Source organism: Papaver somniferum, chromosome 4 (genome assembly GCF_003573695.1).
Source record: "Papaver somniferum cultivar HN1 chromosome 4, ASM357369v1, whole genome shotgun sequence".
NCBI lineage: Eukaryota > Viridiplantae > Streptophyta > Magnoliopsida > Ranunculales > Papaveraceae > Papaver > Papaver somniferum.
The window spans coordinates 158,032,832-158,048,159 of record NC_039361.1 but is presented as its reverse complement, the minus strand read 5'-3'; the positions used below and the strand labels follow the sequence as shown (position 1 = coordinate 158,048,159).

The 15,328-nt window shown below is 37.0% G+C and overlaps 1 protein-coding gene and 1 pseudogene across 1 annotated transcript; one reads left to right on the top strand and one right to left on the bottom strand.

Annotated features, from left to right (window-relative positions):
* Nucleotides 1-1,545: 1,545 nt before the first annotated feature.
* On the top strand, nucleotides 1,546-14,897 carry LOC113273346. The gene is made up of 4 exons (XM_026523081.1): nucleotides 1,546-1,653; nucleotides 3,724-4,059; nucleotides 12,898-13,209; nucleotides 13,332-14,897. Exons 1-4 carry the CDS (start codon nucleotides 1,546-1,548, stop codon nucleotides 14,895-14,897), a joined length of 2,322 nt encoding a protein of 773 aa, XP_026378866.1.
* LOC113276819 lies at nucleotides 7,361-7,460 on the bottom strand (annotated as a pseudogene).
* Nucleotides 14,898-15,328: the final 431 nt, after the last annotated feature.

The following is a 15,328-nucleotide window of genomic DNA, read 5'->3' as shown; positions in this document are numbered from 1 at the left end:
TGGAAGCACCCTTGTATTCTAGTGTTAGTCCTGGTCAGTTAAAAGAGTGGCAGATTTGAAATCTTCCCCTAAAGATTTTGGTTGCCAAGACAGGCCTGCCTAATTTTTCCTTTATAATGTTGCTGGAACGGGAATCATTGGTGATTGCATAGTTTCTTGGTAGCATTCTGACCCCCTCTGAGTGCTGACCATGACTCTCACTTCCCTGCAAACACCAGAACAATTTGGTAGGAGTTGTTAGTTAGCTAGATTAGTGATAAATCTTGGATTTGGATGTGTTATCAGTTTTCAATAACCATATATTGAATTGTTTAAACACTTCAAAAGAGAATTTGAACAAGAAAAAAATAAATAAAGAATTAATCAGTTTTCAATAACCACATATTGAATTGTTTAACACTTAAAAAGAGAAATTGAACAAGAAAAAAAAATTGATCAGTTTTGACTCTTTAGAGTATCTCTTGAATTGTTTAGACACTATTTAAAAAGAGAATGTGAACAAGAAAATAAATAAATATTGAACAAGTCAAACATTGGTAGTCAAAAGGAAAACCCTAAACCAGTTTCAATTGGGGTTGCCATGAATTTGAATTCTGAAGCTGCAACAGCTGCCGGGGTTTTTCATGGGGTTTCTTCTGAAAACCATAGGGGTAACAAATGGAGATCATTTTTCTTGAAAGACAAGGGTTACAATGAGGATTATTCAAAATTTCCGATCCTCAAGCCCCAGACAACCAATGGTAAAACTTTTTTTATCTCCTCTGCAGATATTGAAGATGAACTTAAGGTGTGCAAAAATTTTCTTGTTGGGTGTTTTGTTGGTCGTAGATTAGATTTCATTGTAGTTAAAAAAGCAATAGAGAAGGCATTGAATCTTAAAGGGAATTTTCATATGACTCTACATGAAGAATCGGTGTTTATTTTTGAGTTTGATTTGGAGGAAGATAGGACTTCTGCCATGGAATTGGGTTATCTATTTGTGTCAAGTAAATTATTTTTAATTCGTCCATGGCAACTCTTTATTGAACAAGATATTCAAGAAATGAAAATAATACCAATTTGGTTGAAGATGAGGAACATTCCAATTCATTTATGGAATGCTAAGGGAATTAGTATGATTACTAGTCTTGTGGAACTCCCTTGCTTACTGATAAACATACTCTAGCTAGAACAAGAATGAGCTATGCTAGGGTATGTGTGGAAATTGAAGCAAATAGTGATCTTGCGGACTCCATTCCAATCTCCTTTGAAGGTAAAGAGTTTAATGTCTTAGTAGATTATCCTTGGAAGCCTACAAGATGCCTATCTTGCTCTTCTTTTGGGCATTCAGGTGCTAAATGTAACAGGGGCTCTGCAAACAAGGTTCTTAAGAAAGTATGGATCCCTACAGTGGATAATGGTGATAAGGAAGATTTTGGGAAGATGGTATGGACTCAAGGGATGGACGCGGAAGGTGATATTGTGAATGAGTGTAAGGAAACAAGTGAAAAGGAGGAAACATAATCGGCTAGTGTAGAGTGTGTGTATGATAAATGAAGCTCTAAGATGGCTAAATACATTGAGGTTACTAGTGCTCCTGTTCAGAATTTGAAGGAAAAAAAAAGAGATCTAGGAAAAACCAAGAAACTCTTTCAGTTGAGGAGATTCAAGAAGGTATTAAGATGGATTTAAATCCTCAACCGGTTATGGAAGGGATAAGCTCATCATCTTCTGATCCGTCTGTTCCCCCTGGCTTTGAAAACCACAATAAATTTCATGCTTTCTAAGAAGAAGAGGAGGCAACCTCTCAATTAGGTTTGGAAGATACAGAAATAAGCATATCAAAGTCGACTCTGTCCGAACCAATTCTATTAAAAAGCAAGAAAGTTGAGTCAAACGCAAAAGTGACAGGTATGTTTCCATCTGGGACTTTAAGTACAAAAAAGAAAAATTCCCAAAAACCTAAAGCTCCTAAAAAGATATCGACAACTAAACTTGTGGAATTTGGTTCTCAATGGGGTTTAGACTTTCCCCCTGTGGAGGTACATCGTCAAGACATGTTTAACAATCTAGCGAATAATCGTGATTATTTAACCATAGGGGAGGTTGACGAGTCTTCTACTTGATATTGGGTGATGTTTTTGTTTTTCTTCGCAAGTTGCTTTTAAATTTCAGGCACATCAATGTGACGGCCGGAATTTTTTCTCTTTCAGTAGGCCGTGGAGTTCGGTCAACCGGCAAGTTCCAAATCCTCCGACAAGTTCGCTTACCACCCCAAATGGAAGCTCGGAGGATTTGGAACTTTTCGGTTGACCGAACTCCACGGCCGACTGGAAGCGAAAAATTTTCCGGGCCGTCACAGTCAAGGTGGGTTTTCATCGGCTAATCTTCCTTGTGTACTTAGAATTTGTGCTATTTGTTTTCCTTTGGGGTTTGTACTCAACTTTATTTGTATCCGCTTGAACACGGCTTGTGTGCACCTTAATCCATTCTATTTGATCGATAAAAAAAAAGTATTGGATTGCTTGCTGCCACTAGTTTACCTAATGTTGCATGTCCTATTGGTATCAACTAATCAGGGCCGTCTCTATGAAACGTAATGCACGAGATCAACCGGCAGAATTGTACACCGATTAATTTTGTCTATGTTATTCTGGGAAAAGGCTAACTTCCCCTCAAGGCTGTAATATATAGCCTAGGTCTAGCTTGTATCTTTGCTGTATGTGACTGCTGGATCTTTCATGGTCTCAAATCTACGGGTTAAACTATTCAATAAGTATATAGTTGGATTTGATTCACGAAGGGGGATTCCCTCACATTTCTATATTCACACTATCTCATACTTTAGACACTATTTTTCGTACAAATATATGCTTGTAATGTGTGAATATGCTTTTCACCCAGAAAATATGTATCTGCAAGTATTCTTTTGATATAACGAAGATGAACCCATTTTATTTTATTTATTTTTCATGAACCATGAGAAAGATTCATTGATAAAAAGATGGGTACAAGGAGTGAAACATCAGGGAATATGGAATGTCATCACTTGAATGAGCCAGTGTTACAAAATTACAAACAAGATCCAAGGAGATTTAAAGTAAAAGTCTCTCCATTTCACCACAACTTTGGTTGCAAGAAATGTCCTATTTCCTGCCCTTGTGACCTTGTCCATGTTTAAATGATTTTCTAGAAATTTGAAGGAAAAAAATATTTAAAAAAGAAACATATACATATACATATATATATATATATATATATATTCAAGAAATTTTAATAGATGGCGTTTGCACACTATTCAATCGACATGATATCATGACTCATGAGAATCCCATCTCATGGACTGAGTTTAGTTTTGACTTGGACAATCGTCAAATATTTAAAAAGTCATAGCTTTTGGAAATCGTCAAATACTTCTCAAAATTGTTTTCACAAATCTATCTTCCTTTTAATAACCACTCAAAAATACCTCGTATATATGTCTTCTTTTATAGAAGACATAAATTGATAGATTTGTAATTAAAAAAGGCTCTCTCCTATCCAGAAGTAAAATTGATAGATTTGTAGTTACGGCGGATTTGGATAATCATTTTCCAGGCATAAATGTGAAAGCTTTAGGTAGGCCTTCTTCTGACCATAAATCTAATTCTACTGTCTTATGACTTGGATTATTGGGGAGCTCCTCCTTGGAGATGTGAAAGTATGTGGTTGTTAGAACCAGGTTTCATTGAACTTCTCGAACAGTGGTGGAACTCTTTGGATAATATTTATATTGCATCTTCGGGTTATGAATTAGCAAAGAAATTACAAGCTCTTAAAGGTAAGATAAGAGACTTGAATAGAAATGTTATTGGAAAGATTAATCATAAGTGTGAGCAGAATTATCTCCTTATTCAGTGGTTGGATCAGAAAATAGATGAAGATGATATTTCTGAAAATGATGTAATTACTCATGATAACCTCATGCTTGAAAGTGAGAATCTAGATGATATGAAAGAACAATTTTGGAGGGACAAATCTAGAATTCAGTGGAATGAGGAGGGTGATAGAAAAACAAATTATTATCATAGAATAGCGAAGGTAAGAATAAGAAGAAACACTTTTAGTTCCCTTAGAATAGATTCTGTAGTGGTTGAAGATAAAGTTCAAATTAAGAACAATATTCTAGATCACTTCAGCTCAAGATTCAAACTGTCGGATACTTCTAATGTTTTTGTGGGAGATATGAACTTCAAAACTGATAGACACATTTTTGTGTCTAATTTGTCTCGATTTTATAATTGATAGTGCTCATTTTTGTACTTATTACGGTGTTTTATGTGTGTGTAGGTATTTTTGGCCAATAAACATTTATGGAAAAATAGGCTCGAAAAGTTGTGCGGGGCACCCCCGGAGGAAATTTGCTATTCAGACTCTCACCATGGATAAGGGGCAACCTAATTACTAATGGGAATCCCTGCAGGGCATCTACTATTCGCACCCCCACTCTGGATAGGGGGAGACCACTTTCTTCTCAAAATTCAAAAGAAAAATTTGCGGGAAAAAAAACAGTTTGCATACCAGAGTTAGGGTTGGATTTCTAGGCTGTTTTAGGGAGATTCAATCGCGGGAATTTGTTGGGCTGGACGTGATTTAGCATAACAGGCTTGGTATGAGTGCTGGAATGGATTGAATTGGGCTAGAACTCGAGTTGGAGCAAAACAGAGGTGAAGTTACACATGGGTCTCTGTTGGCCTGATTTTTGAAGTTTCAGGGAGATTAAATCAGAGATAATCTTTCCGGAGATAGATACTTACCTAATAGAGAGTTTGGGATGATTTGGAAAGCTCAGAAACGCGTAAACAAGTCGGCAGATAAGATTATTTCCGTGACTTGCACGAAAAGAAAGAGAGAATTTTTATCAGAATTTTTAGGTTTCTGAGCAGTATAAAAGGAGTTCGGATAGGTAATAGAAGGGTGACGCACACTTTGGGGAAGTTTAGAAACAGAACAGAGCTAAGAAAAATTCACAGAGAAGAATAGCCGAGTTGCAGTCGAGAGGAAGAAGAAGAACAGAGAACCGTCACCTTTTCTTTCAAACTGTAACAATTTGCCAACAACTATTACTGTTAGTATTTCTTTGTAACACTGCTTACTGTAACAGTGTGTTTTGTAACAATTAAATCTGTTACAAACACGCTGCTTCATACCTTCTTCTCTATTCAATCAACTTTTGAGCAACAAACATGTATTTTGAGCTAGTGATTAATATGAGGAGCTAAACCCCATTGCTGAGGCGATAGAGGAAGCTATTTTTCCAACAAGAAGTGGTATATTCTATTTCATCTATTTATTGCAATTATGATTATGATTATTTGCCTTGAGCTATAATTGAATATGATTTTTACTTGAGTGATTGTGATCTATTTTGATGAAGTATGCTTAGTTTATAGACTTTTGATGCTTCATACTTGATATTTACAATTATTGCTTTTGAAAATCTATTTGTTGCAATGTTTTAGAATCAAATTGAATGAGAAAATTGCATAAATATAAAGATTGGATTAAATCACTTTGAACTTGAAAAAATAGTGGAATCTTAGCCTCAGTTGTCTTTTAATATTGATATCAACTTTCTCAGTGTTTGCTATAATTATTAGTGAGTTTTCTATTTTAGTTTTAGAATTTAAGTCTATATTTTATCCTTCGCAAGTCTGAGAATCGAACCGCTTTTACCACTATCTACTAATCACATCAATTTTTGGCGCCGCCGACGCGGATTTGCTTTTAGGGTTTTAGACTTATTTTTCTTTTAGTTTTTAGGTTTTTATTATTTTTTTTCTTTTTTACGTTTTTGGGTATTTATCTTTTGTCTACAGGTTTTGGATCATGAAGAGAATTGAGCCAAGGAGTTTGGTGATTTCGTAAAGATTGGATCTTAAAGCATAAAGTCTTGGAGCGAAAGATTAAAGCGAAAAGAACGGAAAAGAAGAAAATTTATTTTTAGTTATTTTTCTTTATTATTAAAAAAAAAGAAAAAAAGAGAGAACTGTATTAGGGTTTGTTATTTTTGTAATTTTTTCTTTTCTTTTTGGACACTTGGAAATTAAACTTTTGACATTATTATTTTTAAACCCTAAGGAAGGGTTAGTTTAAATACAAACTGTGTGCAGGGAAGGACGGTGATTACGATATCACCTCGGCCCCTCGGGTTCGTACATGACATAGGAGTCGTGGCCCGAGTCGACTTCAGCGGTTCTTCGCCCGCCTGGTAGGGGAGGTAAGTTTTTCGAAACCCCTGCGAATCCCCTGTCAGCGGGTTTACTGTATTCCTTCATTTGCATATATGCTGAGGACTTGAAAACGGCTGCTTTAATTTCCTAGTAAAGGGAAAGAACTGGCCATACAAGATAAGGGTTCGGATTTCATCACCGTTCTTTTGTTGCTAGCCTTAGGAAAACGAAACCAAACGCAAACCTAAGCCTAAAATTTTGACTAGAACGAGACCTATAGGGTAACGAGCTTAAAAGGAAAGTCGTTCGAAAAATATTGGTTACTCTTTTGAGCATACTTCGAAGTTCTTGAAGGTTTCTGTGAGTTGAATGCGTGACTGCACCGCCTTGTAACCGGTGAGGCCTTGGGTATCAAAGCTCCGCTGAGCTTCCCTCGCCTCGATTCAACCTACTTTGACTCGGATTGATTCCAGAGGGGTTTGCTCAGATTGTAACGAGTTCCTTTTCGAAAGAATAAAAGCTGGTCTAGAAACAATCTAAGTGGAGCCATCATGCTTTTTGTTTGCTAGAAATCAATAGGTTTGATTTGGTTGAGTCAGCCTTGTTTTGTAATTGCATAGAATTACCCACCTTATTCTTTTGCATGCCTGAACATAAAAGATACGCCCTAGGTAGATTTGTTAAAGAGAAACTTAATAGTTCTAAGCGTCTCGATTACCTCAATTTAGAAATCCCGATTCTTGAAGATTTAGTTTTTGAACGTCCGTTTGAGGAGAAAATCCCTGATATTCCAAAAGTGCCAGAAATGGCAACTTTGAAAGCTTTGTTGAACCCTACTAGGACTACTCGTCCCTCGTGTATCAGGTTATCTGAAACTGAAGCGAATTATGAACTTAAGCCTGGAACCTTACAGTTGCTCCCAATATTTTTAGGGAAAGAAAATGAAAACCCCTATTTCCATGTTAGGGACTTTGAGGAAATTTGTAGTACCCTAAAAATTAGAAACCTTGATGATGATGCTTTGAAACTCAGGTTATTCCCCTTTTCCTTGAAAGATAAAGCCAAATCGTGGCTATATAGTTTGGCTTCCGGATCAATTGAAACGTATGAACAACTTACATCTGCCTTTTTGAACAAGTTTTTCCCTAGGCACAAAACATCGTCTATTAGGACGCAAATCTGCACATTTTCTCAACAGAAGGGAGAATCCTTGTATAGGTATTTGGAAAGGTTCAATGATCTATTAGCCCAATGTCCTCATCATGGTTTAGAAAAGGTTAGGTTAGTTCAGATCCTTTATGAGAGTTTAGATTATCCCACTACAACCACAGTAGAATATATGTGTGCAGGTGGGTTTGAAAACCAAACAGTTGATGATGCAATGACATATTTGCATGAAATCGCCGAAAGACCCAAAAATGGGAAAGTAATAGGGGACCCCAGAAAACAATTCTTCTAGGCAGAGGAAAATTTAATAGAGTAGAAGGAAACTTTGAATCAGATGACAAAATTGCTGCTATAGCGAAAAGGTTAGAAGCTTTAGAAGTGGGTCACACTAGTGGTAGATTATAGCCTTTTCGGGAAGGCTAGAATAATGAAGAGCAAGCCAATGCTCTCTATAATAACACTAGATTCGATAACCGTCATAAGTTTGACCCATATTCAGAAACCTATAATCCTGGTTGGAGAAACCATCCGAACCTTTCATGGTCTAAAGGCCAGAGTCAAGGTCAGTTTTGTAATTCTAATGCTCCCCCAGGTTTTAGTTCAGATAAGAACTCTTCAGGTCAGTTTCAGAACTCTTCAGAGAATAGAATAACGAGCTTAGAGGAATCTCTTAGTATATTAAGAAAGAGCCAGGATATGTTAGCACAGAGCCAGCACATGTTATTAAAGAGCCAAGTTAGTTTTCAACAGGAAACCAAGCAGAACTTTCAAACTAATGCTCAGACTCTTGCTAAGTTAGAGCTTCAAGTCGGCCAAATAGCTAAGACCTTAAGTGAGAGAGATAACGGAAGGTTCCCTAGTCAGACTAATCCCAATCCTAGAGGAGTTCATGAAGTATGTGCAAAACCATCGAATCAATTGAATGCTGTTAGAACCCTTATGAGTGGTAGAGTAGTAGACAATCAGGTACCATGCCCGATAGTGAGCATACTGTAGTTCACCCCTCAGGACCAACCATAGCTGAGGAGACTGATAAAGTTTCTGATGATGTCAATTCGGTTCCTGAGAGGCCCTATTTTATGCCTAGAGCTCCATTTCCACAGCTATTATTACCAACAAAGAGTGAATCCAACTTTAATGACATAATGGAGGGTTTTAGGAAAGTTACCATAAACCTTCCGTTACTAGAAGCAATTAGGCAACTTCCAGCTTATGCCAAGTTTCTTAAGGATATGTGTACGCGAAAGCAAAAGCTTAGTGTCCCTAAAAAAGCCTTTTTAGCTAGTCATGTAAGTTCGATCATTCATAACCCCACAACTCCTAAATATAAAGACCCAGGTGCGCCTACCATTGCTTGTACGATAGGAAAACACATGGTACACAAATATTTACTTGACTTAGGAGCCAGTGTGAACTTACTCCCATACCATGTGTACTTAAAGCTAGGGCTCGGTGAATTCAAACCTACCAAGATAACATTGCAGTTAGCTAATAGGTCTGTCAAGATTCCTCGTGGTATGATAAAAGATGTTCTTATTGAGGTCGACAAGTTTATTTATCCCGTGGATTTCGTGGTCTTAGATACCCAACCTGTCCCTGACCCAGAGAACCAGATACCTGTGATTTTAGGTCGCCCATTTTTAGCTACGTCTAATGCGATCATAAACTGTCGAAATGGTATTATGAATCTATCTTTTGGTAATATGACTATTGAGTTAAATATTTTTAATGTCAATGAGCTACATTTTGAGCTAGATGACACGTGCATTGAAGAGGTGAACATGATAGGAACCTTAGTTCAGGAGTCATTACCAAATATCGCATCAGAAGATCCATTAGAGAGTTGTCTAGCCAACTTTAGCATGGATTTCGACGAAGATAGTAACATTGAACAAGTGAATGCTATGTTGGATTCTATTCCTATGTTAGATTCTGATAAATGGAAATCTAGGTTCGAACCATTAGCTTTTGAGTCTACCTTAATCCCTTGTTTAGAAGAGCCTCCTAAGTTGGACCCTAAATCTGCATTCTTAGGGCCATCTAAGACTTTGCCTGTGATTATACCATCCGATCAGGACAGCAGGCCAGAAATCGTGCTTCAAGACAATAAAGAAACTCTAGGGTTGACCATACAGGATATGAAACATATAAGTCCTACAACTAGTATACCTCAAAAGAATTTAGAGGATGAACCACCCCATTATAATTCAGAGAAAGCAATTGACCTTTTTCAGGAACCTGATGGTCTAGAAGTTAGGAATATTGTGACTAGTCTATTTAGAGACATCCAAAATTTTAAGTTTGGGGATAGTGATCGTCAATTATCCCCAGTAGAAGTCCCTAACTTGGTACTCGATCCTACTGCATATGAGGTATCACTTGAGTCTATTCAGACTCCTCAACCCGATCCTCCTGATACTGTCCAGGAGGAAATCCAGTTATTAAAGTCCCGTTGTTCGGATGAATCTGTTTTTCAAGACACTCATATGAAGCCCAAATGTGCGCCCAAAATAAATCCAGTTGTCTTGCAAGAAACTTTCAATGAGGTATTGCTCCTTATGTTATTTTTTCTGATCCTGTGCAGTTGTTTCATATTAGTGGCAGTTTTATTTGGTTTTGATGACCCAAAGTTATTTCGACTACTGATATATGATTTGAAACGTAACTAGCCATTCTATGAAACTTGATGTCTGGATGAAGACTTTAAACTTAGCACTTCTTGTGAGGTAACCCAATCTCATGCAACACGGTAATATCTTTCCTTATCTCTTTTGCTTTAAATGGTAACAGTTTCTCCTTGTTCATGCTTTTAATTTTATCTTTAGAACATTGAGAACAATGTTACATTTAAGTTTGGGGGTATGGGATAAACTTTTTAGTTGCAATAAATAAACTCCAGAGCCTATAAATTTATGCTTATTAAGGATTGCACTAACCAATCTAAGTGGATGGAAGAATTTTGGTTGTAGGAGTTGAGGAACCAATCTGATTAGATGGAAACATCTAAAGAATCTATTCATAAAAGCACAGAGCTCAGTTGTTAGGAATAACATGATAGTTTCACCATATCTCGTTGAGTCTTTTTCACTTCTTTTTGATGTTGTTTTGTTTTTAAACTATCTTTCTCTAAGTGATTAGGTGGGGCTCACGATTCAAGTTGTTACCAATGCTAGGGTGAATTAGAGTGATTGAGATACCATGAAAAAAAAGGGGAAGAAATTGAGACCAGACCATTTGACCAAAAGGAATAAATTCAATAAAGTCGACCACTGGTACCCTTGTATATGCCAGTTGTGTTGACCTAGAGTTAGGTTATCGACCACTGGTTCCCTAGTATATGCCAGTGTGTTGATATTAGTCAGACTAGTACCTCAATCCATTAGGATAGATCCATTTTGGCGGAGGCCTTCAGACAGATATGGGAAACTCCGTTCACTTAGTAAACATCAAAACCATCTACGTTTTTCTATATCCATCTCTTAATCTATCCATGTGATTGGTTTGACTCCGAATATTGATGTCCATAGTGCAACTATCTGAGTAGAGATCTATCACTTTATATGAATTTTAGTATGCTTGAGTGCAAACTCGTATACATCAAATGGAATTTCGCATCAGGGTATTTCTTCCTGTAGTCAATAAGTACGCCAACCAAGGAGATTCTTTAGTGCTTTCCAAGGTTCTGCGTAGATAGCTAGGGTCTGGAGTATAAAGGTTTTGTGGGTATACCTCTAGTAAGCCCTCCCGAGACTATAACTCGGCCACTAGGGCCACCTAGGGGTTTAAAGACTTATTGCATACGCTAAATGCAATCGACGATGCTTGCGTCAGTGAGTTAGGATTTTATCTTTGCTCGAGGACTAGCAAATAATAAGTTTGGGGGTATTTGATAGACACATTTTTGTGTCTAATTTGTCTCGATTCTATAATTGATAGTGCTCATTTTTGTACTTATTACGATGTTTTATGTGTGTGTAGTTATTTTTAGCCAATAAATTTTTTTGGAAAAATCGGCTCGAAAAGTTGTGTGGGGCACCCCCGGAGGACATTTGCTATTCGGACTCTCACCGTGGATAAGGGGCAACCTAATTACTAAGGGGCATCCATGCAGGGCATCTACTATTCTCACCCCCACTCTGGATAGGGGGAGACCACTTTCTTCTCAAAATTCAAAAGAAAAAATTGGCGGGAAAAAAACCAGTTTGCATACCAGAGTTAGGGTTGGATTTCTAGGCTGTTTTAAGGAGATTCAATCGCGGGAATTTGTTGGGTTGGACGTGATTTAGCATAACAGACTTGGTATGAGAGTTGGAATGGATTGAATTGGGCTAGAACTCGAGTTGGAGCAAAACAGAGGTGAAGTTACACACGGGTCTCTGTTGGCCTGATTTTTGAAGTTTCAGGGAGATTAAACCGGAGATAATCTTTGCGGAGATAGATACTTACCTAATAGAAAGTTTGGGATGATTTGGAAAGCTCAGAAACGCGTAAACAAGTCGGCAAAGAAGATTATTTCCGTGACTTGCACGAAAAGAAAGAGAGAATTTTTATCGAAATTTTTAGGTTTCTGAGCAGTATAAAAGGAGTTCGGATAGGTCATAGAAGGGTGACATACACTTTGGGGAAGTTTAGAAACAAAACAGAGTTAAGAAAAATTCACAGAGAAGAATAGCCGAGTTGCAGTCGAGAGGAAGAAGAAGAACAGAGAACCGTCACCTTTTCTTTCAAACTGTAACAATTTGCCAACAACTATTACTGTTAGTGTTTCTTTGTAACACTGCTTACTGTAACAGTGCATTTTGTAACAATTAAATCTGTTACAAACACGCTGCTTCATACCTTCTTCTCTATTCAATCAACTTTTGAGCAACAAACATGTATTTTGAGCAAGTGATTAATATGAGGAGCTAAACCCCATTGTTGAGGCGATAGAGAAAGCTATTTTTCCAACAAGAAGTGGTATATTCTATTTCATCTATTTATTGCAATTATGATTATGATTATTTGCCTTGAGATATAATTGAATATGATTTTTACTTGAGTGATTGTGATATATTTTGATGAAGTATGCTTAGTTTATAGACTTTTGATGCTTCATACTTGATATTTACAATTATTGCTTTTGAAAATCTATTTGTTGCAATGTTTTAGAATCAAATTGAATGAGAAAATTTCATAAATATAAAGATTGGATTAAATCACTTTGAACTTGAAACAATAGTGGAATCTTAGCCTCAGTTGTCTTTTAATATTGATATCAACTTTATCAGTGTTTGCTATAATTATTAGTGAGTTTTCTATTTTAGTTTTAGAATTTAAGTATATATTTTATCCTTCGCAAGTCTGAGAATCGAACCACTTTTACCACTATCTACAAATCACATCAAAAACTCTTACTGCCGATGAAGTTGCCTCGCTGAAAAGACATATTCTTGAAGATGAAGTTTTATCGGCTCTCAAGCTTCTAGGGCAGAATTGGGCCCCTGGTCCTGATGGCTTTCAAGTCGGGATAATAGTGAAATGTTGGTTTTTTTTGAAGACTGATATTATGAAAGTAGTGAAAGACTTTGAAAATTCAGGGAAAACTGATTGGCGCTTAAAATCAACCTTCTTAGCTCTTATTCTGAAGAAGCAAGTGGTTGAAGAGATCAAGGATTTGAGACCCATCAGCTTGACCAGTACCATTTATAAAGCCATTTCAAAGATTTTAGTTGAAAGACTCAAGGTAATGCTTCCTAAACTTGTCTCTAGTCAACAGTCTGCTTATGTTAAGGGTAGAAAATTTTTGGACAATATTTTAGTTGCTAATGAATGTTTAGAATCTAGATTAAAACTTGGTACCCCTGGGTCGGTGTGTAAAATCGATCTCGAAAAGGCCTTTGACAATGATAAATGGTCATTCCTTATGGAAGTCCTACAAAAAATGGGTTTTGGTAGTACTTGCCGTAAGTGGATCTATGGATGTATTGCTAGAGCTCCCTTTTCGTTCTTGTTAATGGTTCTGCGTATGGAAAGTTTACTTTGGAAAAAGGCCTTCTCCAAGGTGACCCATTGTATCCGTTTATTTTTCTCTTTGTTTCTGAAGTGCTCACAATGATGTTTTTTAAAGCCGAAACGGATAGTTTGCTAGGGGGTTTCTTATCTTCTTCGTATACTAATGCTGTCAAAGTCAGCCATCTTCAATTCGCTGATGATACGTTGGTTTTTTTAGATGATAATGTTGATCAAGTCAGAAATCTGAAGTACATCTTGCTGTGGTATCAATGCATTTCAGGGCTCAAGACAAATTTCTCTAAATGCAATTTGTTTGGTGTTGGCAATGTTCAGGATATTGAAGGGATGGCAGAAATTATGGGATGTTCTTGTGATTGTTTCCCGACTCAATACCTCGGCATGCCTTTGGGAGACAAATCAAATACTGCGTCCAAATGGGATAGGATTGTGGAAATCTGCAAGGCAAGATTGGCTTCATGGAAGCGTAAAACTCTCTCTCGTGCTGGTAAGCTAACTCTAATTAAAAGTGTTCTTCAAAGTATCCCCATTTACTACCTATCTCTTTTCATGGCACCTTCGAAAGTGATAAAATCTATTGAAAAAGTTATTAGAGATTTTTTATGGGATAAATCTACTACTTTTAAGAAGCATCACTGGGTAGGTTGGAGAAATGTTTGTAAGTCTTTAAAGGTGGGAGGTTTGGACATTAGAAGCTTAAAAAACTTGAATAAATCTCTTCTTCATAAGTGGTGGTGGAGACCTGGCAATGAACCAGAAGCTCTATGGTCTCGGGTTGTTAAAGACAAACATGATATTGCTGATCTTGGATGGAGAACAAAACAACCTAAGGAGAAGCATGGTGTAAGTCTTTGGAGGAACATTTTTTCAACTGCAGAAGATTTTTTTAAGCACTGTCAATTCAAGATAGGTAAAGGCTATAGAGTTAGACTTTGGGAAGATAAGTGGTGTTTACAGGGACCTCTTTCTGCTCTTTGTCCGATTCTTTATAACTTATCTATCTCCAAAAATATATCCATTATGGATGCTTTCTTAATTGAAGTCGATGGTTTTAGATGGAATTTGGGTCTTAACCACAGAAGACGTTTGTGTGATACAGAAATAACGGAACTTTATGTTGCAATTCTGTTGGTGGAGTCCATTGTGCTCGTCCCTGACACGGAGGATCAACTGATTTGGCTTGGTGATAAGAAGGGTGTCTTTTCAGTTAAAACGGCGTATAAAAACTACTCTCAATGTACTTTTCCTATCATTCGCTTTCCAAGTTCAAAGGTGTGGTCTAGAGCTTGGCCACATCGGGTTGGGTTCTTTCTCTGGCAAGTCTGTCTAAATAGGCTTCCAACTTTGAGTAACTTGCACCATAGAAATAGTACACTAGACTCATCAAATTTATGTTATCTTTGTGGTCTGGTTGAAGAAAATGAAGACCATCTCCTTCTACAATGTACTGCAGATATTAGTGTATGGAATTACTTAATTACTAATTTTGTTGGTGATCCATGCATCACACTATCAAGGAGGCTATAGTTGGTTGGAAACATTCTCCTTTATCCGCTCAAGGGAAACAACTATGGAAAAGACTGCCGGCGGCAATCCCATGGGGCCTGTGGAAAGCTCGTAACGCTATTTCCTTTAATGGAAAAAAATTCAAGCTACATGAGGTTATTAGAGATATAAAAATAGACGCCTTCAACTGGTCTAAAGGTATGGACTGTTTTAAGGGTATCAATACAACAAATGTAATTGTGGGATGCTCGAATTTTTTTTATAAATCCTCACTAATGTAGGATGTCTGGATGGTTTTACTTTTGAGTTTTTTTTTGTTCTTTATTTTTTTTGTTTGGGGTTTCAGTTTGTCTTCCTAGCCTTTTTGGCTAGTGGGTTTTGTATTATTTCATTCTTTTAATTTATTCCTTCTTTGCCGAGCAAAAAATAAAAATCTTCTTTTGTTTCATGGG